This window comes from Mobula hypostoma, chromosome 2, assembly GCF_963921235.1.
Source record: "Mobula hypostoma chromosome 2, sMobHyp1.1, whole genome shotgun sequence".
Classification (NCBI taxonomy): domain Eukaryota; kingdom Metazoa; phylum Chordata; class Chondrichthyes; order Myliobatiformes; family Myliobatidae; genus Mobula; species Mobula hypostoma.
The window spans coordinates 79,384,104-79,405,106 of record NC_086098.1 but is presented as its reverse complement, the minus strand read 5'-3'; the positions used below and the strand labels follow the sequence as shown (position 1 = coordinate 79,405,106).

The 21,003-nt window shown below is 43.4% G+C and overlaps 1 protein-coding gene across 1 annotated transcript in view; it reads left to right on the top strand.

Moving 5' to 3' along the window:
• Positions 1 to 20,801, top strand: part of klhl31 (kelch-like family member 31) — a 29,120-nt gene extending 8,319 nt beyond the window's left edge. The window contains exon 3 of the mRNA XM_063039153.1: positions 14,948 to 20,801. Coding sequence (XP_062895223.1) covers positions 14,948 to 15,680 — 733 coding nt within the window. The 3' untranslated portion in view covers positions 15,681 to 20,801. The remainder of the gene's footprint in view (positions 1 to 14,947) is intronic.
• The last annotated feature ends 202 nt before the right edge of the window (positions 20,802 to 21,003 follow it).

Below are 21,003 nucleotides of genomic sequence, written 5' to 3'. Positions count from 1 at the left end.
CAGCGCACAAGTGTAAAGGAGAACAAAACAATTACTACGCAAACACAAGGGAATCTGCAGATGCTGGAAATAAAGCAACACACATAAAAGTTGCTGGTGAACGCAGCAGGCCAGGCAGCAGCTATAGGGAAAGGTACAGTCGACGTTTCGGACTGAGACCCTTTGTCAGTACTAACTGAAAGAAGAGATAGTAAGAGATTTGAAAGTGGGAAGGGGAGGGGGGAGATCCGAAATGATAGGAGAAGACAGGAGGGGGAGGGATGGAGCTAAGAGCTGGAAGATTGATTAGCAAAAGGGATATGAGGCTGGAGAAGGGAGAGGATCATGGGATGGGAGGCCTAGGGAGAAATAAAGGGGGAGGGCATGGGAAGCCCAGAGGATGGGCAAGGAGTATAGTGAGAGGGACGGGAAAAAAAAGGAAAAGAAAAAAATAATAAATAAATAAATAAATAAATAAATAAATAAGGGATGGGGTACGAAGGGGAGGTGGGGCATTAACGGAAGTTAGAGAAGTCAATGTTCATGCTATCAGGTTGGAGGCTACCCAGACGGAATGTAAGGCGTTATTCCTCCAAACTGAGTGTGGCTTCATCTTGACAGTAGAGGAGGCCGTGGATAGACATGTCAGAATGGGAATGGGATGTGGAATTAAAATGTGTGGCCACTGGGAGATCCTGCTTTCTCTGGCGGACAGAGTGTAGGTGTTCAGTGAAACGATCTCCCAGTCTGCGTCGGGTCTTGCCAATATATAGAAGGCCATATCAGGAGCACCAGACGCAGTATATCACCCCAGCCGACTCACAGGTGAAGTGTCGCCTCACCTGGAAGGACTGTCTGGGGCCCTGAATGGTGGTGAGGGAGGAAGTGTAAGGGCATGTGTAGCACTTGTTCCACTTACAACGATAAGTGCCGGGAGGGAGATTGGTGGGAAGGGATGGGGGGGGATGAATGGACAAGGGAATTGCATAGGGAGCGATCCCTGCGGAAAGCAGAAAGGGGGGTGGAGGGAAAGATGTGCTTAGTGGTGGGATCCCGTTGGAGGTGGCGGAAGTTACGGGGACCCGGAGGCTGGTGGGGTGGTAGGTGAGGACAAGGGGAACCGTATTCCTAGTGGGGTGGTGGGAGGATGGGGTGAGAGCAGATGTGCGTGAAATAGGAGAGATGCGTTTGAGAGCAGAGTTGATGGTGGAGGAAGGGAAGCCCCTTTCTCTAAAAAAAGGAGGACATCTCCTGCATCCTGGAACGTAAAGCCTCATCCTGAGAGCAGATGCGGCGGAGACGGAGGAATTGCGAGAAGGGGATGGCATTTTTGCAGGAGACAGGGTGAGAAGAGAAATAGTCCAGGTAGCTGTGAGAGTCCGTAGGCTTAAAGTTGAGATCAGTAGATAAGCTGTCTCCAGAGATAGAGACAGAAAGATCAAGAAAGGGGAGGGAGATGTCGGAAATGGACCAGGTAAACTTGAGCAGGGTGAATTACTACCCTGGATCCAATGCAGCACAAAAAATTAACTTAATAATAAAAGACAATAAATATAAACACACAAGATATCTTGTATACATTGATTGTATGTCTATAAACTAACACTAGATACAGGAGTCTCCCCTCCCCCTCCCCCTCCCCCTCCCCCTCCCTCTCCCTCTCCCTCTCATATAAAGTTGTGGTGGTGGGGTTGGTTAGTGGTGGAGGTGTTGACCAGTTGTACTACTTGGGGAAAGTAACTTCTTTTTGAGTCTGACGGTTGTGGCGTGGATGGTGGTTTGATGGGAGTGGGACAAACAGTCCATGAGCAGGGTGGGTGGGATCCTTCAAGATGCTACTGGCCTTTTTCCAGCACCTTTCGGTACATATATTCTTGATGGTGGGTAGGCTGGTGCCAGTGGTGTGTTGGGTAGTTTTGACTACCTGTTGTAGATCCCTCCTTTCATGCCATGCAGCTTGTTAGGATGCTCTATACTGTGCATCTGTAGAATGATGTGGGTAAGGGTGTGAAAAATATCATTAGTTGTTGCATGGATGACACATTAATCTGGTTTGGGTTAGAGTTCCCAGTCATCCATTTACAATCCCTGACATAATAATAAATGACACTGTAGAGGGGTGACTTCTTGTGTGCACACCTCATTTTTCTTCTTTTGCTCCATTTATTTAATTTTTGCAACTTGCAGTAAAACCTTTATGTTTTGCATTGTACTGCTACTGCAAAACAACAAATTTCATAACATATATCAGTGATTAACATGTGAGAAGTGTTTGATAGTTCTGTGCCTATACTCACTGCATTTGTGAAGAACGAGGAGGGGTCTTATTTAAATCTACCGGATATTGAAAGCTAGATAGAGTGGATGTGGAGAGCATGTTTTCTATAATGGGAGAGTCTCGGACTCAGAATAGAGGGACATCCCTTTAGAAAAGAGATAGTGAGGTGGAATTTCATGTGGATGATGCATCTGTGGAGGTTGATGTGCTCTTGATTAGTAAGGGTATCAAAGGTTACAGGGAGAAGAAAGAAGAATGGGGTTGAGAAGGAAAATAAATCAGCCATGATCGAATGGCAGTGCAGACCCATTGGGCCAAAGCTCTAATTCTCCTCTAAAGTTTTATGGCCTTAAAAAACAGAATCAGGCTTATTATCACTAGCATATGTCACAAAATTTGTTTTCCAGTCTTATGGTAAGTATTTTAAATTTCTTAGGAATTATCTCCATGTTTCAATATAAATAGAGTGGTGAATTTGGAATGAAAAGATTTTTGAAAACAGTGCATTGTACCCCACCTCAATACAACAGTTCAAGTAACTGAAATTTACCCTCACAGACTTCTGATATCACTACTAAAGGATTTGAGACAGGGAATAAAAATTTGTTCTCATGGAATTTGTGAAGGGGAGAAAAGAAACAAAACACAAAAAACAGGAAAAAAATTGTTGATTTTTATTGTTAATTTAATTGTTGTTTGCGTTGTTAATTTTTATCATGGGTTTGCTTTATGGAAAATGACAATACTTGATTTTCCAGGAATACAACCCCCTCCCCCCCCCCATAACACAGGTGTGTAGTGTATGGCAGGTCAGGTGGCATTTTAGTGTTGATTTTGGGCATCTCTCATGATACTGCAGTTATAATTATAATCAATATAATCACATTCAGCCCACTTCCCACCAGCAATGTATTTCCATTTACCTATGCTCCTCACTGAAGTACCTGCAGATAAACGTTCACAAATCTGGCTCTTGATCTGTGAGACCCACTTCTCTGCAGGGCTTTCCTGCTATGCAGAATACACACAACACGCTGGAGGAACTCAGCAGGCCGGGCAGCATCCGTGAAAAAGATCGGTCGACGTTTTGGGCCGGAACCCTTCGTCAGGACTGTAGAGGGAATGGGCAGACGCCCTATAAAGAAGGTGGAGGGAGGATGGGAAGGAGAAGGCTGGTAGGTTGCAGGTGAAAAACCAGTAAGGGGAAAGATAAAGGGGTGGGGGAGGGGAGGCAGGGAGGTGATAGGCAGGAAAGGTGAAGAAAGAATAGGGGAAAACACAATGGGTAGTAGAAAGAGGCGGAACCATGAGGGAGGTGATAGACAGCTGGGGGAGGGGGCTGAGTGACATAGGGATAGGGGAAGGGAGGGGGAAGGAATTACCGGAAGTTGGAGAATTCTATGTTTATACCAAGGGGCTGAAGACTACCTAGACGGTATATGAGATGTTGCTCCTCCCACCTGAGTTTAACCTCATCATGGCAGTAGAGGAGGCCATGTATGGACGTATCTGAATGGGAGTGGGAAGCAGAATTGAAGTGGGTGGCTACTGGGAGATCCTGTCTGTTTTGGCGGACGGAGCGGGGGTGCTTGACGAAGCGGTCCCCCAATCTGCGTTGGGTTTCACCGATGTAGAGGAGGCCGCACCGGGAGCAATAGATGACCCCAACAGACTCACAAGTGAAGTGTTGCCTCACCTGGAAGGACTGTTTGGGGCCCTGAATGGTGGCAAGAGAGGAGGTGTAGGGACAGGTGTAGCACTTGCGCTTACAGGGATAAGTGCCAGGTGGGAGATCCGTGGGGAGGGACGTGTGGACCAGGGAGTCGCAGAGGGACCGATCCCTGCGGAAAGCGGAGAGGGGTGGAGAGGGAAAGATGTGCTTACTGGTGGTGTCCTGTTGAAGGTGGCGGAAGTTGTGGAGGATAATGTGTTGGATCCGGAGGCTGGTGGGGTGGTAGGTGAGGACAAGGGAACTCTGTCCCTGTTGTGGTGGCGGGAGGATGGGGTGAGAGCCGAAGTGCGGGAAATGGAGGAGATGCGGGTGAGGGCATCATTGATGACAGTGGAAGGGAAACCAGGATCCTTAAAGAGGACATTTGAGATGTCCTGAAACAGAAAACCTCATCCTGGGAGCAGATGTGGCGGAGACGGAGGAACTGGGAATAGGGAATGGGACTTTTGCATGTGGCGGGGTGGGAAGAGGTATAGTTGAGGTAGTTATGAGAGTCAGTGGGCTTCTAGAAGATGTCAGTGGACAGTCTGACTCCAGAGATGGAGACTGAGAGATTGAGAAAGGGGAGAGAAGCATCCGAAATAGACCAAATGAATTTGAGGGCTGGGTGGAAGTTGGAAGTAAAGTCGATGAAATTGACGAGCTCAGCGTGGGTGCAGGAAGCAGCACCAATGTAGTCGTCAATGTACCAAAGGAAAAGTTGGGGAGCAGTACCAGAATAGGTTTGGAGCACAGACTGTTCCACATAACCCCAGCATCTGCAGATTATTTTGTGTATACAAAATACATCCTGTAGTGCATTGACCACTAACTAAGCCATCCTACCAGAAAGAACAGCTGTCAAAATTATTACACAGCTGGAATTTCTGTGAATGCCTCTTCATTTTCAAGCACTGTAAGATAACTTTTAGAAAGGAGAAAATGTTAGATATTTTCTTAATACCATTGGGGAGGAGGTACAGGAGGCACAAGACACACACTCAACGTTTTAAGTACAGCTTCTTCCCCTCCACCATCGGATTTCTGAATGGTCCATAAACACTACCTCACTAATTTGCTGTCTTTTTGCACTGTTATTTTAAAATATTTTTATTGTAACTTATAATCCTTTCATGTATTGCAATGTACTGCTGCCGCAAAATAACAAGTTTCACATTTATCAGTGATTCTGATTCTCATTCTTTAATAGTAAGATTTAAAAAAATAAAACTCTTAAAAAGATTTATTTGTTAAGGTTTGACTGCTATGGAGGCCAAGTCATTGGGTATATTTAAAATGGAGGCTGAGAGGTTCTTGATTAGTCTGGGTGTCAAAGGTTACAGGGACAAAGCAGGAGAATGGGGTTGGGAGGGATAATAACTCAGCCATGACGGAATGGCAGAGCAGACTTGATGGGCCAAATGGCCTAATTCTGCCCCTGTGTCTTGTGGTCTTAACTCATTTGATCAAAATCCCTGCCTCCTTCTCTCACCACCGTTTCTCTGCTGAAATAAATGTAGTTGCTGAGCCTGTTTCAGGTTCACATTCAGCATCCTGATTTCCAGCCCGGCTGATGGGTTGCGGCAGCACTGCTGGGGTCCATGGGAAGTTTGAATACAATCAGAACGACAGCAGCGTGTGGATTTTCAGGAAGCTTGGTGGTTCCACAATCAACTGAATAGCCCCCGGAATGGTCTGGATTCTCCATATGGCCTCTCTGCAAAAATAGCCAGTGTACTGCTTTATATCAGAACCCCTTCAGGTCATTATTTCAAAGACATGTTTTTCAATGCTTCCTTACAAATGTAATCTAGTGTCAATTTATAGTTTATTAAATCTGCTGTTTTATCAGGGTTTACTGTTTTGGACTCATAGAACAGTAAAGCACATAAAAAGGCCCTTGGCTCATATTGTACATGCCAAACTATTGATATGCCTGGTTCCATCGATCTGCACCTATACCATAGCCCTCCATACCCCTCCCATCTATGTACCTATCCAAATTACTCTGTTGTTGAAATCAAACACACATCCACCATTTCCGCTGGAAGCTTGTTCCACACTCTCACCACCCATTGACTGAAGAAAATCCCCCTCGTGCTCCCCTTAAACATTTCATCTTTCCCCCATAATCTCTAATTTAAACTTACACAACCTCAGTGGAGAAAAACCTACTTGCATTTACCTATCGAAACCCCTCACAATTCTGTATACCTCCATCAAATCTTCCATCATTCTCCTGTGCTCTAAGGAAAAAAAGTCTTAACCTATCCAACCTTTCTCTATAATTCACATCCTCGAGTCCTTGTAAATTTTCACTGCAGCCTTATTGACATCCTTCCTTTAGGTAGGTGACCAAAACTGCACATGATACTCTAAATTAGGCTTCACCAATGTCTTATACAACCTCAATATAACATCCCATCTCCTGTGATCAATTTGATTTATGAAGGCTAATGTGCCAAAAATAAATTTTCTATTTAAGACAAAGCAATTATGCATACTTATAATTGTTGCAGAAATATACTTCATGTTTCAGATGCATGTGGTAGTGCATGAATAATTCCTATTTACACTTTCGATTGCCAGTAATTGATTCAATCATTAGTAATAAAAATCAGAATCGGGTTTATTATCACTAACGTGTCATGAAATTTAAAAACGCAAACACGAGGAAATCTGCAGATGCTGGAAATTCAAGCAACACACACAAAAAATGCTTGTGAACGCAGCAGGCCAGGCAGCAGCTCTAGGAAGAGATACAGTCGACGTTTTGGGCCGAGATCCTTCGTCAGGACTAACTGAAAGAAGAGATAGTAAGAGATTTGAAAGGGGGAGGGGGAGATACAAAATGATAGGAGAAGACAGGAGGGGAAGGGATGGAGCTAAGAGCTGGAAAGTTGATTGGCAAAAGGGATACGAGGCTGGAGAAGGGAGAGGATCATGGGACAGGAGGCCTAGGGAGAAAGAAAGGGGGAGGGGAGCCCAGAGGATGGGCAAGGTGTTATAGTGAGAGGGACAGAGGGAGAAAAAAAGGGGGAAAAAAACTAATAATAAATAAGGGATGGGGTACAAAGGGGAGGTGGGGCATTAACGGAAGTTAGAGAAGTCAATGTTCATGCCATCAGGTTGGAGGCTTCATCTTGACAGTGGGGGAGGCCGTGGATAGACATATCAGAATGGGAATGGGATGTGGAATTAATATGTGTGGCCACTGGGAGATCCTGCTTTCTCTGGCGGACAGAGCGTAGGTGTTCAGCGAAACGGTCTCCCAGCCTGTGTCAGGTCTCGCCAATATATAGAAGGCCACATCGGGAGCACCGGACGCAGTATATCACCCCAGCTGACTCACAGGTGAAGTGTCGCCTCACCTGGAAGGACTGTCTGGGGCCCTGAATGGTGGTGAGGGAGGAAGTGTAAGGGCATGTGTAGCACTTGTTCTGCTTACAAGGATAAGTGCCGAGAGGGACTCACAAGGGTAAGTGCCTGTCTTCTCCTATCATTTCAGACCTCCTCCTCCCCCTCACACTTTCAAATCTCTTACTATCTCTTCTTTCAGTTAGTCCTGACGAAGGGTCTCGGCCTGAAACGTCGACTGTACCTCTTCCTATAGATGCTGCCTGGCCTGCTGCGTTCACCAGCACTTTTTGTGGTTTTGCAGCAGCAGTATGGTGCAATACATAAAATATATTAGAAATTACAAAAAGTGTGTGTTTGATTTGATATATATATAAATAGTGCAAAAGTAGTGGGGGAGGAAGCGTCAGCAATAATTCTCATAATATTGTTTGCATCCTGCTACAAAAGAAGTTGAAAACAATATGTTCTTTCTAGGAAGTATATTTTTCTCTATGTTCTCAAGGTGGCACATTTTTTAAAAATGTAACTTTCAGTTTATTTCTGATTTTGATTTGAAGCCTACTATTGATCTTAAGTTTTGGTGGAGTTTTTAGACATTATTGTATGTCAGTCTGTTCTTTTCCTGACTGTAAACTATCTTAAAATGGCTGCCTTGCAGACTTTCCTACTGACATTATAAAATCAGGTTCCTTCGTTCCAAGAGAAATGCCCTAGTAAGCACATCCTTTCTTCACAAGACATACTCTCTAACCCAGGCAGCATCTGGTAAATCTCTTCTGCACCCTCTCTAAAGCTTCCACGTCCTGCTTATAATGAAGTGACCAGAAATGAGCACAATATTCCAAGTGGGGTCTAACCAGGCTTTTATACAGCTGCAACATTACCTGATGGATCTTGAAACTATTCCCTCAAATAATGAAGCTCAACACATACATGCTCTTACCCTACCTATCAATGTCTGCGGCAAGGTTTTTGAGAGATCTGTGGACTTGGACCCCAAGTTTCTCCACACTGCTAAAAATCCTGTCATAAACTTTGCTCTCTTCCATCAAGTTCGATCTTCCACAATGTATTACTTAATTCTTTTCTGGATTGAACTCTATCTGCCACTTCTCAGCCCAGCTCTGCAACCTATCAAGGTCCCATTGTAACCTACAGTAACCTTCTACACTATCCACAACTCCACCACCCTTCGTTGCCCTTGCAAATGCACCATCACAGTCATCATGAGTGATCATTGTTGTGTCCGACTGAAACAGACCCACATGGAACCTGTAAGTGGGAAATGTAAAATTCTTTATTCTCACAGCACAGCTTCAGGAGAGGGTGACCTCGGGAGAATCCAAGAGAATCCCACTCCCCTAATGATATTTTATTCTTCTTCAACACAAAGATAACAATAAATGATTAATTACAGTTTCAATTGCCTTCATCACAAATTCAAGGAATTCCATGTTTACACCGGTAGCAAATCCCAACAAATAGAACAGCTTGGAATATTCAATACTGGTGTCTGTTCTAAAAACCAGACACCCAAAACGTACCCTTTTGTTACTGTGTTGAGGGAGAGCTGATGAATATACAACTAACCTGGAGGTTAAATGACGAACAGATGTGTCTGTCCTGAGCTGTGCATTAAGGGCAGGGCTGCAGCTCTAACAGTGTGCCAAGAGCAGGAGCACTGATCCGTTAGTCGGTTGCTGGACAGTGCGGTTCTTCGGGCTGGAAGGGCCTGCCTGTTCCATGCTGTATTTCTGCAGGTTCTGCAAATGCTGGAAACCCAGAGTAACATGCACAAAATGCTGAAGGAGCTCAGCAGGTCGGGCAGCCGCTGTGGAGAGTAATAAAGAGTCATCACTATCCAGAATGCCATAACTCGAGAAAGACCAATAAACTTCAAGACCTTGGCTTCAATATCTCTTTGTCTAATTGAATCCCCAATTTACAACTTAGAGACTCCAGTCAGTTTGGATTGGCAACAATGTCTTCTCCACAATCTGTATCAGCACAGGTACACAACAAGACTATGTGCTCAGCCCCCTGCTCTACTCAATTACATTTGTGACTGTGTGGCAAAGCGCAGCTCCGTGCCATAGTTAAGTTTGCTGATGGCACCACTGTCACCGGTGGTGACAAATTAGCATATAGGAGGCAGATTGAAAATAACAACAACCTTTGACTCAATGTCAGCAAGACCAAGGAGCTGATTATTGACTTCAGGAGGAGGAAACTTGAGGTCCATGAGCCAGTCCTCATCAGAGGATCAGAAGTGAAGAAGGTCAGCAACTTTAAATTCACTTAAGTAAACATTTTGAAGGACCAGTCCTGGGCCCAGCACATAAATGCAGTTAGGAAAAAAAAAAGCATGGCAGCACCTCTACTTCCTCAGGAGCAAAGATACGGCATTACATCTAAAACTTTGACAAACTTCTATAGATGTGTGTGGAGAGTATATTGACTAGCTTGGGTGGATGCAGTCCAGTCCACCACAGGTAATGCCCTCCCTGGCATTGAGCACATCTACACAGAGCATTGTCATCAGAGATTCCCAGCCCCAGGTAATGCTGCCATCAGGAAGGAGGCACGTGCACCTCAGGACTCTCACCAGCAGGTTCGGCAACATTTGTTACCCATCAACCATCAAGCTCTTGAACTAGAGGGAATAACTTCACTCAAATTCACTTGCCCCATCACTGACCTGTTCCCTTAACCTATGGACTCACTTTCAAGGACTCTTCATCTCATGTTCTCAATGTTTATTGTTTGTTTATTTATTTATTATTATGGTTTTTTTTCTCTTTTTGCACTGCACAGTTTGTTGACTTCTGCACACTGATTTTCTGTTTGTGCAGTCTTTGATTGATTTTGTTATGGATATTGGATTTATTGAGTATGCCCACAAGAAAGTGAATCTCAGATTTGTTTACAATGACATGTACGTACTTCAGTAATAAATTTACTTTGAACTTGGAATTTTGAATCCCGAACAGTCGCAGGCCAGATGTTCACACAGGTCACTGACCATACTGCACAATCTCAGCAGGCTTCTGAGAGCATCCTTGAATAGTTTCTTGTGTTCAGCTGCTCAAGATAACTGTAATGGCATCAAGTAACTGTGTGTTTAACCACCAGTACAAATCTTAGATATAAATTAATCTTGTTAACTATTTAAGCATCTCAGTCTTAGCAAAATGGGGAATTGCACCTGGGAATTTGCCGATGTGAAAATCGGCTTCTAGACTATTAGACTATCAATTAGATCCTTCCTTGAGAGGTAGGGTTCTCTTTCTAACTGACTCTTTTATATAATTTCCTTCTGAAAAGTTGAAAAATTATATACTGCATTTAGAGGTGAGAAAGATGTTGATCTTTACATAAGCCATACTTTGTTGGGAAATACTGGTTCCCTTTCACACTGCCAGTGTGTACGCACCCTGCAAACTCTAGGAAGCTTGGCACTTCTTGCACAAGAAAGCCTTAAATTACTCTTTACTAATATGCTGCAGTGCTCCGAATGTATTCTGATGGTGAAATCTTCATGGAACCCAGCAGCAGAATACAGATTGAGTGCTCCTAACCCAAGTAGGAGTATTTTATCTCTGCATCTGCACCAGGAGAAACAAGTCCATCCTATCTAGAGAGGAAATGCCGCAAAGGGGAGAGGGTTTTTTTCGTACATGGTCATGTTTAGTTAAATGATTTAAATAGCTTTTAGATAGTGGAGCTTTGATTGTATAACATGTTGACATTTTTAACTGATTCACAAATTTGTATAGGACCTTGAATATCCTTGAATTCCGAAGATTTCAAAGTACTTGATGTACTTGCCAGCTGGAAAAAAAAAATAGGGTGGTGGCTTCATTTTCTGTCAGAAGTTTTCCTCTTGTTAAACAGGAGGGTTCTCCTCCACCCTCATAACATCCATCCCGAATATTACAGAAAGCAAAACTGCCCGATGCACCACCGGTACCAGTATCAGGGACATATATACAGAAAGGTGCTGGAAAAGGGCCAGTAACATCATAAAGGATTCCCCCCCCCAACCCTGCTCATGGACTGTTTGTTCCTCTCCGATCAGGGAGGAGGCTGCATAGTATCCACACTAATCCACAGATTCAAAGACAGTTACTTTCCCCGAGCAGTAAGGCTGATTAACACCTCAATCAACGAACCCCACCACTACTTCATTATTTCCTGCCAGTCAGCTTTATGGATGTACATCACTTTATGGATGTACAATTCATTCTCATAAATAAGCTGTCTTATGTAATTATATTTATTTTGCTTTTTTATTATTACTGTGTCCAACACATACAATAATATTCTAATACAGTGTTGAATGCAACCTCAACAACATGGTTTAACCTGTCCTTGGAAGGAGCCCAAATGTATATCAGCAAGGGGCTGCTGATATTGATTTGTTTTTGTTTATTGGTTGAACTGATAGGAGAACTAATTATGTTGCAATATAGAAAAGAGGAGCAAGTGTATTTGCTCTTTCATCTTACTAAAACGTTCAATGCAGTCGCATGTCACCTTCAATACTTGATGGGTGGCAGTCCATAAATCGCAGCTAGAGCCCGAGGGACACTATCAGAAAGGTTTTGGAAAGATACAGGTATAGATGGATCCAAACTTATTATGGAAATAATGCATGGAATAAATAGGTTGTAGAAAGCAAAATGCCAAGTGTCAATTACTTTACTACCCTATTCCAGTCTTTTTTCCATGTTTTTGCATTAAGAAATGTCTCTCTCTTCTTCGAGACCATAAGACCAGAAGATTCAGTTCATCTGCCATTTCCTTGTCCCCCATTGTTACCTCTCCAGCAGCATTTTCTAGCAGACCGATATCCACTCTCACCTCTCTTTTACATTTGATGTAACAGAAGAAACTTTTTAATATTATTGGCTAGCTTACTTCCGTGTTCCACCTTTACCTTCCCTCTGCTTTCCTGCCAGTCTTTTTGAAACAACATGTATCCTTGGACACTAAGCTCCCAGCTATAATCCTCTTTCAGCCAAGGTTCAGTGATGCCTACAACATCATGTACACCAATCCGTAACTGTGCCGCAAGTTCATCTACCTTAATCTGTATACTGCGCATATTCAAATATAACACCATCAGTCCTGTATTCACCATTTTCGATTTTGTCTACCTCTTATGCTACAACTCATCCTGTTGACTACAGTTTTGCCCTACCAACAACCTCTCCTCACTGCACATTGTTTCTGTTTGTAAACCAGCTACCTCATCTTCAGCATTAGCATTCACCTTTCCTGCAATACTTCTTGCATTGAAATATATGCAGGTCAGGACCCTAGTCACACCATGCTCAACCTTTTCATTCCTGACTTTGCCTGACTTCTTACCAACATCTGCCTCCACACCCTCGCCACGAACTGTTCTGGCGCTCTGGTTCCCATCCCCCCTGCAAGTCTAGTTTAAAACCCACCGTGCAGCGTTAACAAACCTTCCCGCTAGGACATTAGTCCCACCCAAGTTCAGGTGCAAACCGTCCCTTCTGTACAGGGCCCACCATCCCTGGAGGAGAGACCAATGATCCAAAAATGTTATGCTCTCCCTCCTGCACCAAATCCTTAGCCATGTATTAAACTGTATAATCTTCCTAGGTCTGGCCTCACTTGCATGTGGGATGGGTAGCAATCCTGGAGGTCCTGCACTTTAACTTGGCACTGAACTCCCTAAGCAGAACCTTGGCATTTGTCCTACTCATGTACACCAATCTGTAACTGAACCTACATAGATCAGAACTTCTGGCTGTTCCTGCCCTCCCACTCCAGTTAGGAATGCCAAGGACTTGGTCCAAGATATCCCAGGCCCTGGCACCCAGGAGGCAACATGCCATGTGGGAACTTCGTTCTCGCCCACAGAACCTCCTGTCCATTCCCCTAACTAACGTATTCCCCTTCACCACAGCATGGCTCTTCTCCCCCCCTTCACTTCTGAGTCATAGCGCAAGACTCAGTGCCGGAGACCCGACCACTGTGACTTTCTTCTGTTAGGTCATCCCCCCACCCCCCAAACAATATCCAAACTAATATACCTGTTGTTGAGGGGGATGGCCACAGGGGTACTCTGCACTGGTTTCTTAACCCTTTTCCCCTTCCTAGCTGTTCCCCAGTTTCTTGTGTCCTGCACCTTGGGTGTAACTACCTCTCTATACTGTATATCTTATCTAAATCACCCCTTCAGCTTCCTAAATGATCCAGAGTTCATCCGGTTTCAGCTCCAGCTCCTTAATGTGGATTGTTACAAGTACATTCTTCTTGAATGTACTTAACAACTCAGCCTCTACACTCTTCAATGGGAGAGGATTGCACAGAGAAATATGGAGAAGAGGAGTTCGGTGGGTAATAAAATGGACGAGTTCACGGCGCTAGCCAGGAGTCAGAGAACATTTTGGGAGTACAGTGTTATGTGTCTCACTGGAACGGGGCTGCACGAGGACATACCTGATCAAATCTTTTCCATGGACGGCTTCCAGACCGTTCGGGCTGACCGGAAGTGCACTGAGAGCGGTAAGCGTAAAGGAGTTGGGTGCTTACTGTTCTGGTTAACAACAGATGGTGCAATCCGGGTCATATTACGATCGAGGAACGTGTTTGTAGACCGGATATTGAACTTTTTACCGGTGGACTTCGGCCATATTCCACCGAGGTACAACACTGGGCAGCACGGAAGGTTTTTCCTGCCTGTGGCCATCGAACTTGTAGCTCCTCCCGTGGAGGGTCAGACACCCTGAGCCAATAGGCTGGTCCTGGACTTATTTTCCATCTGGCATAGTTTGCATTTTGTTGTTTGATTGTTTGTGGTTTTTGTATTGCTATATTTATGCTCTATTCTTGGTTGGTGCGACTGTAACGAAACCCAATTTCCCTCGGGATCAATAAAGTATATCTACTAGATACACTGCACAAAGAAAATTTTCCTCATCTTGATTCTATTCAGTTCACCTTGTAAATATTTAGCAAAATGAGAAATAATTTTGATTCATTAAAATTTCATACCAGGAGTTATTTTGTGCTATAATGAGTGATTGGGCAAGCCTGGATTGTGTTTTCTGGAGCAGTAGAAGCTGAGGAGAGACCTGATAGAAGTTTATAAGATCATGAGAAGCATGGAATCTTTTCCCCAGGGTCAAAAAGACACGTACTTAAAGTGAGGGTGGTAAGTTCAAAGTGGCTGTGCAGGGCAAGTTCTTCTACACAGGGAGTGGTAGGTGCCGGTGTAGGTGTATGATAGATGTAGGTATTTAAAAGGCCCTGAGATAGGCACGTGAATGTGCAGAGAATGGAAGGATCATGTGTAGGTAGAAGGATTAGTTTGGTTAAGCATTTAATTAGAATGTGGGCCTGTCCTGTACTATTCCATGTTCTATAGATGGAGAGTGCAAACATATAAACAAAATCAGATAAAATCCAGTGCATGATAGCCTTAATTTAAGGAGGTTGACTTGGAAATAGACCAAACACTTAACTAATCATCTGACCTTGAACAAATTGCAATGAATTTTCTTCACTATTTTCTAACAGCATTGTTTAAAAATGCTTAAGATGTGTATATATATTTGCATTTGTTTTTTTATTTTTTCCAGGTACGATCCTCGATTCAATACATGGATTCATCTGGCAAGCATGACTTATAAACGTACTCACTTCAGCCTCAATGTCTTTAATGGTTTAATCTTTGCAACTGGGGGGAGGAATTCAGAGGGTGTCCTTGCCTCGGTTGAGTGCTATGTGCCAGCAACCAACAAGTGGCATTTGAAAGTGCCTTTGGAGGTGGCCAGGTGCTGTCATGCTAGTGCAGTGATTGACGGGAAAATCCTTGTAACTGGAGGCTATATCAATAATGCATATTCCCGTCTGGTCACTTCCTACGATCTGTCAGCTGACAGCTGGCAAGATGCAGCCAACCTTAGCACACCGAGGGGATGGCACTGTGCCATCTCCCTTTTAGATCGTGTTTATGTCCTGGGTGGGAGTCAGCTAGGAGGTCGCGGGGAGAGGATAGACGTGCTCCCTATAGAATGCTACAACCCACGTTCAGGCCAGTGGTGCTTTGCAGCCCCTCTCCCTGTCGGCGTCAGTACCGCTGGTGTTACAAATCTTGACAATAGGATCTATGTAGTAGGAGGTTGGAATGAAGTAGAAAAGAAGTATAAGAAATGTGTCCAGTGTTTTAACCCAGATCTCAACGAATGGACAGAAGAAGATGATCTACCAGAGGGGATAGTGGGTTTATCCTGTTGTGTTTTCACCATGCCTAGGCAGAGAACGCAAGAATCCCGGACCAGTTCAGTGTCATCAGTTCCCGTCAGTATTTGAGGAACATTTTTAGTCAAAACCACAATTGCACAAAAAATTGTTTGGGCTTAAATTAATAATTAATTTTCATTGTTGAATACAAAAGAATTAGATTAAAAGGAACAATTAGAGGTAAATCATTGCCGTTAAAAGATGTACATATCATAATGGTGTGCTTCAGTTCATTGTTTTCCTCAAAGGGGAAGAAAGTCAGTTACAAAGGGGTATCTCAGCATGGGTCGTGTAGTAGTTAGTGTAATGCAATTACAGCTCAGGACATCAGAGTTCAGAGTTTAATTCTGATACCCTCTGTAAGAAGTTTGTATGTTCTCCCCATAAACGCCAGGCTTTCCTCTGGATGCTCCAGTTTGCTTCCACAGTCCAAAGATATATCAGTTGGTAGGTTAATTGGTCACTTTAAATTGTCCTGTTATTAGGCTGGTGTTAAATCAGTGGGTCGCTGGGTGGCACGGCTTGTTGGGCCGAAACGGCCCGTTCGCAATGCATCTCTAAATAAATAAAAATAAAATAGCCAGTCCACACCTGCCAGGACATTAATGTAACAGCCTCATCATTAAAACTTGGAAACTTTTATAACTGCTTGAAGTTTAAATATTTGGTTTGTTAGATTCATGCATTACAAATATTCTTTTTCCCCCAATTCTTTTGAAGTATTTAGTTCCTTTTCAGTATCCACTATAATGAGCTCATGCATAACTTTACTGGAGTCTGTCATAGAGTCATTGAGCACTACAGCACAGAAACAGGCCCTTCAGTCCATCTATTCCATGCCTAGTCCCATTGACCCACACCTGGACCATAGTCTTCTCTGCCCTTCACATCCAGGTACTCATCCAAATTTCTCTTGAATGTGGAAATCGAACCCACATCCACCATTTCAGCTGGAGTCCCATTCCACACTTGCAGCACCCTCTGAGTAAAGAAGTTCCCCCTCAGATTCCCCTTATATATATCACCTTTCACCCTTAACCTATGACCTCTAGTTCAAGTTTCACTCAGTGGGAAGTAACAGCAAGTCACTTATCCTTTAGAAAATCAGTCTTCAATCATATCACACAATCTTGCTTATTCCATCAATGCAATGCAAACAGACACGGTTTTTTTTTAAGCATAAGACATACCAGCTGTCTTTTGATATCAAAAGTATGAAAGGAATTGGTCAGACAAATAACAAAATCTTTTGGAGAATTCTAGATTTTTCTAAAGAGATTCTTGGTGAATACTCTTGGGAAGTTTGATACCCAGTTTTGCCAAAGCTGGCTGTTTTATTGAGAATGATTAGTTTTTAAAATGAAATTTTTAAAATCTATCTTTATTACACTTGTACTTTGTTAATACAGCAGAGTCCATTGAATCGCATGCTTTTGCCTACTGTTCAGTGACTCAGCATTATATTTTTTGACCAAACCTTCAACGGTTTATGACTCAGCTGTTTTAAATTTTCCAAAATAATATGAAGAACAGAGGATTACACAATCAAACATTAATTTGGAATGGGTCACATGATTTATCACTGGCGTATTTTTGCTTTATCCTCCTTGTATCTACCCCACCTTGCCATTTCAACATATTGTTGGGTGACAGGGTGGAGATGCATCTCAACCATAGAAGGTGTAAGGCACTCCTTCCCTCCGCTGGCCTGTAGGTCACCCTTGGGCAAGGTGTAGCACCTGCTTAGTCGTCCCCCCCCCCCCCCCAGCCAAATCAGGATCATGTGAAGCCATGAGGGGAGGTGGTGGATATTTGTACAAATAGCTAGTGTATATCACAAGGCCTGGTTATGTGACCACTGACACCAGTCTGACAATCTCTTAAGGCACTTGTAAAGGCACTCTCAGAAGGTGGGAATGGCAAACCATTTCTGTAGAAAACTTTGCCAAGAACAATCATGGTCATGGAAAGGCCACAACCACCTACCTCATACATCACTGCACATAACAGACATACTGGAGTATGACTATACAAGACTTCTCCAAAGCCAAATGTTTTTTTCGCATCTTCTCCCTTTACCATTCCTGCCAACATTTCTGGAGATTTTTTTTTGATAAAGTAATCTATCCCTGCTTTGAAAGTCTTCAACTTCTTCTGTTCCATCTCCCTTTCACTTGAATTACCCCAACTTTATCTCTCATTCTTAAATTCCTTCCTACCATCATAAACACAAGAGATACTGCAGATGCTAGAAATTCAGATTAACACACACAAAATGTTGGAGGAATTCAGCAGGTCAGATAGCATCTATGGAACTGAATAAACAGTTGACGTTTCAGATCAAGACTCTTCATCCAAACCCTTTGTGTGTGTGTGTGTGTGTTATTCCTGCCACCAAACTGGGGTACCACAATTCCTCTTGCATACTCACATCCACGAGGCCAACTATTTGGTCCCATTGTACAATCGTACATTATTAATCATCCACAACTGCACCAGTTTCCCCCTTAAGAAAACCACCGTCAGATGCAATTAACTTTCCTGCTATTAGTCTTGTCCTCAAGTCCCCAAGGTTCAACTGTTCTGCTGTGGTGTACAGGACTCTCCCATCTGTCACTCTTCATTCTGATTTCTGCCAATAGCATCTGTTCAAGCTATCCTTTGTAATTTCCCATTCTGATTATCCTCTTACCTCCTCCCTTCTTCTCACCTATTCATCACCTCCCCCCAGTGCTCCTCTTTTTCCTTTCTCCCATAGTCAACTCTCCTCCCCTATCAGATTTCTTTTTCTTCAGTTCTTTACCTTTTCCACCTCTCACCTGCCAGCCCCTTCCCCTTCCCCCACATTCTTACTATGGCTTCTTTTCCTTTCTTTTCCAGACCTGATGGAGGGTTTTGGCCCAAACCATCTACTGTTTATTCCCCTTCATAGATGTTGCTTGACCTGCTGAGTTCCTCCAACAGTTTGTGTGTGTTGCTCCTTTGTATTTGCAGCTTGTCTCCCTTCATCTTCCTTTAACCTTAAACAGATCAGTTCCCTCTATTACTACTCTTCGTGGTGAATCCTAATAGCACTCTCCTCACAAGGTTCCACTTGTAAATTTCTCACAAAACATTATGTCTCCTATATTAAAATGGACCTGTAGTTCTTACTTGACCTTATATTTACATGAAGCCCCCCAGTCATATTAGGACATAAGCAACAGGAGTAGAACTCAGCCCGTTGTCCCACTGAGCCATTCAATCATTACTGATTTATTATTCCCTCTCCTGCATTCTCAAGGGAATAGATTTAGGATGGAGATGATTGAATGGTGAAGCAGACTCAATGGGTCAAATTGCCTAATTCTGTTCCTATGTCTCACTGTCTTATGAGGAGAAACTGCTTTTCCTAGAGAGCAGTGAATCCGTGGTATTCTCTGCCCAGGAAGGAGTAGAGGCTACCTCCCTAAATATATTTAAGACACAGTCAGATAGATTTTGGCATAGCAGGAAAATTAAGGGTTATTGGGAAAAGGCAGGTGGGTGGAGCTGAATCCACAGCCAGATCAACGCTGATCTTATTGAATGGCAGAGCATGCTCGACAGGCCAAATGGGCCACTGCTGCTCCTAGTTCTCACGTTCTCCCCATAACCTTTGACGCCTTCACTAATCAAGAGCTGATCAATCTCTGTGTTATACCCAATGATTTGGCCTCCAGAACCATCTGTGGCAATAGATTCCACAGGTTTACAACCCTCTAGCTAAAGGAATTCCTCTTCAACTCTTTTCTAAAGGGACGTTCTTTTATGTTGAGGCTGTGCCCTCTGGTCCTACATTCCCTCACTATAGGAAACACCATCTACACATCCACTCTTTCTAGGCCTTTTATAATTCAAAAGGTTTCCTCCTTATCCTTCTAAACTTCAGCAAGTACAGGCCAAGAACAATCAAATGTTCCTCATATTTTCCAAAGATAATGAGTTTGCTTTCTTGAGTCTACCTGCAGAGTGAAAAGTTACTCTCTCCTGCCAGTCAGGAACATCGCTTTCCGTTATCTTTAGCAGTGCTGCCTGTCCAACATCAAATATTGATGAGGTGGAGCTATCTTGTGTCATAAGATCAGACACCTGTGCTGAGTTTATTTTGTTTTCTTTCCATTCACTCAGTCCAGTATCAATATCATTTGACCCAGTAGCGAATTTCAAATTGGACGTCCTCCTGTTAACTATTTTCATCTCCTAGCTTAGTTCCACTGTACAGAAGCCTATTCTCTATCTCTCCTGCTCCTGAGTTTGATCTTACATGAACTCCAGTATGTCTAAAATTCAAAACTTACTTACTTACTTCAAGTTGAGTGCAAAAGATAAAGCTTAGCTTTATTTGTCACACGTACATCAAAACATACAGTGAACTGTATAATTTCTATCAAATCAAATATGCGAGGGTGTGCAGGGAGCAGCTGGGAGGTGTCGCCACGTTTGCACCACCAACGTAGCATGCCCACAACTTTCAAACCCGAACCTGTAGGTCTTTGGAATGTGGGAGGAAACCCACGCTGTCACGGGGAAAACGTGTGAACTCCTTACAGGCAGGGTCAGGTATTGAACCCCGATCAGGGGTTGCTGGCTGGGCTGTAAAGCACTGCGCTAACCACTCTGGTTCTGGACTGCCTCTACAAACCCTCCACCTCCACTGTTACAACCTAATTGCCTGTCAAACATATGTCATTCAAGCTATACCATTTCATCCTCTCCATTGGCTTCCTAGCACCAGCTTCACCCCCTCCATCAATGCACACCCTAGGAACAGAAGTTATCTGCCTAAATCTATTATTCACTTGCAAGAGGCTCATTAAATCTTTTGAAACATGTCATAAATTTTCTTTTTGTTTTTGAACTCCTCTCTGTAGCTGTTCTACCCATTCTGTGAAATAATTTGGGATATTTCAATGCTGTTAAAAATACAATGGAATTGCAAGTTGTTGATTTTGCCAAAGAATTGTATTAAAAGAATCATGAGAAAATTCAAAATTGTTTGTGTTGGCAAGATTTCAATTTCTTGATTTTTTTCTTTGACCCTGCTCAATGTCAATTAGCAAAACAAAATTATAAGCTATAAAATTTTTGAAACTCATAATCCATGTGGTGACAACAGGAATTCTGCAGATGCTGGAAATTCAAGCAACACACATCAAAGTTGCTGGTGAACGCAGCAGGCCAGGCAGCATCTGTAGGAAGAGGTGCAGTCGACGTTTCAGGCCGAGACCCTTCGTCAGGACTAACTGAAGGAAGAGTGAGTAAGGGATTTGAAAGTTGGAGGGAGAGGGGGAGATCCAAAATGATAGGAGAAGACAGGAGGGGGAGGGATAGAGCCAAGAGCTGGACAGGTGATAGGCAAAAGGGGATACGA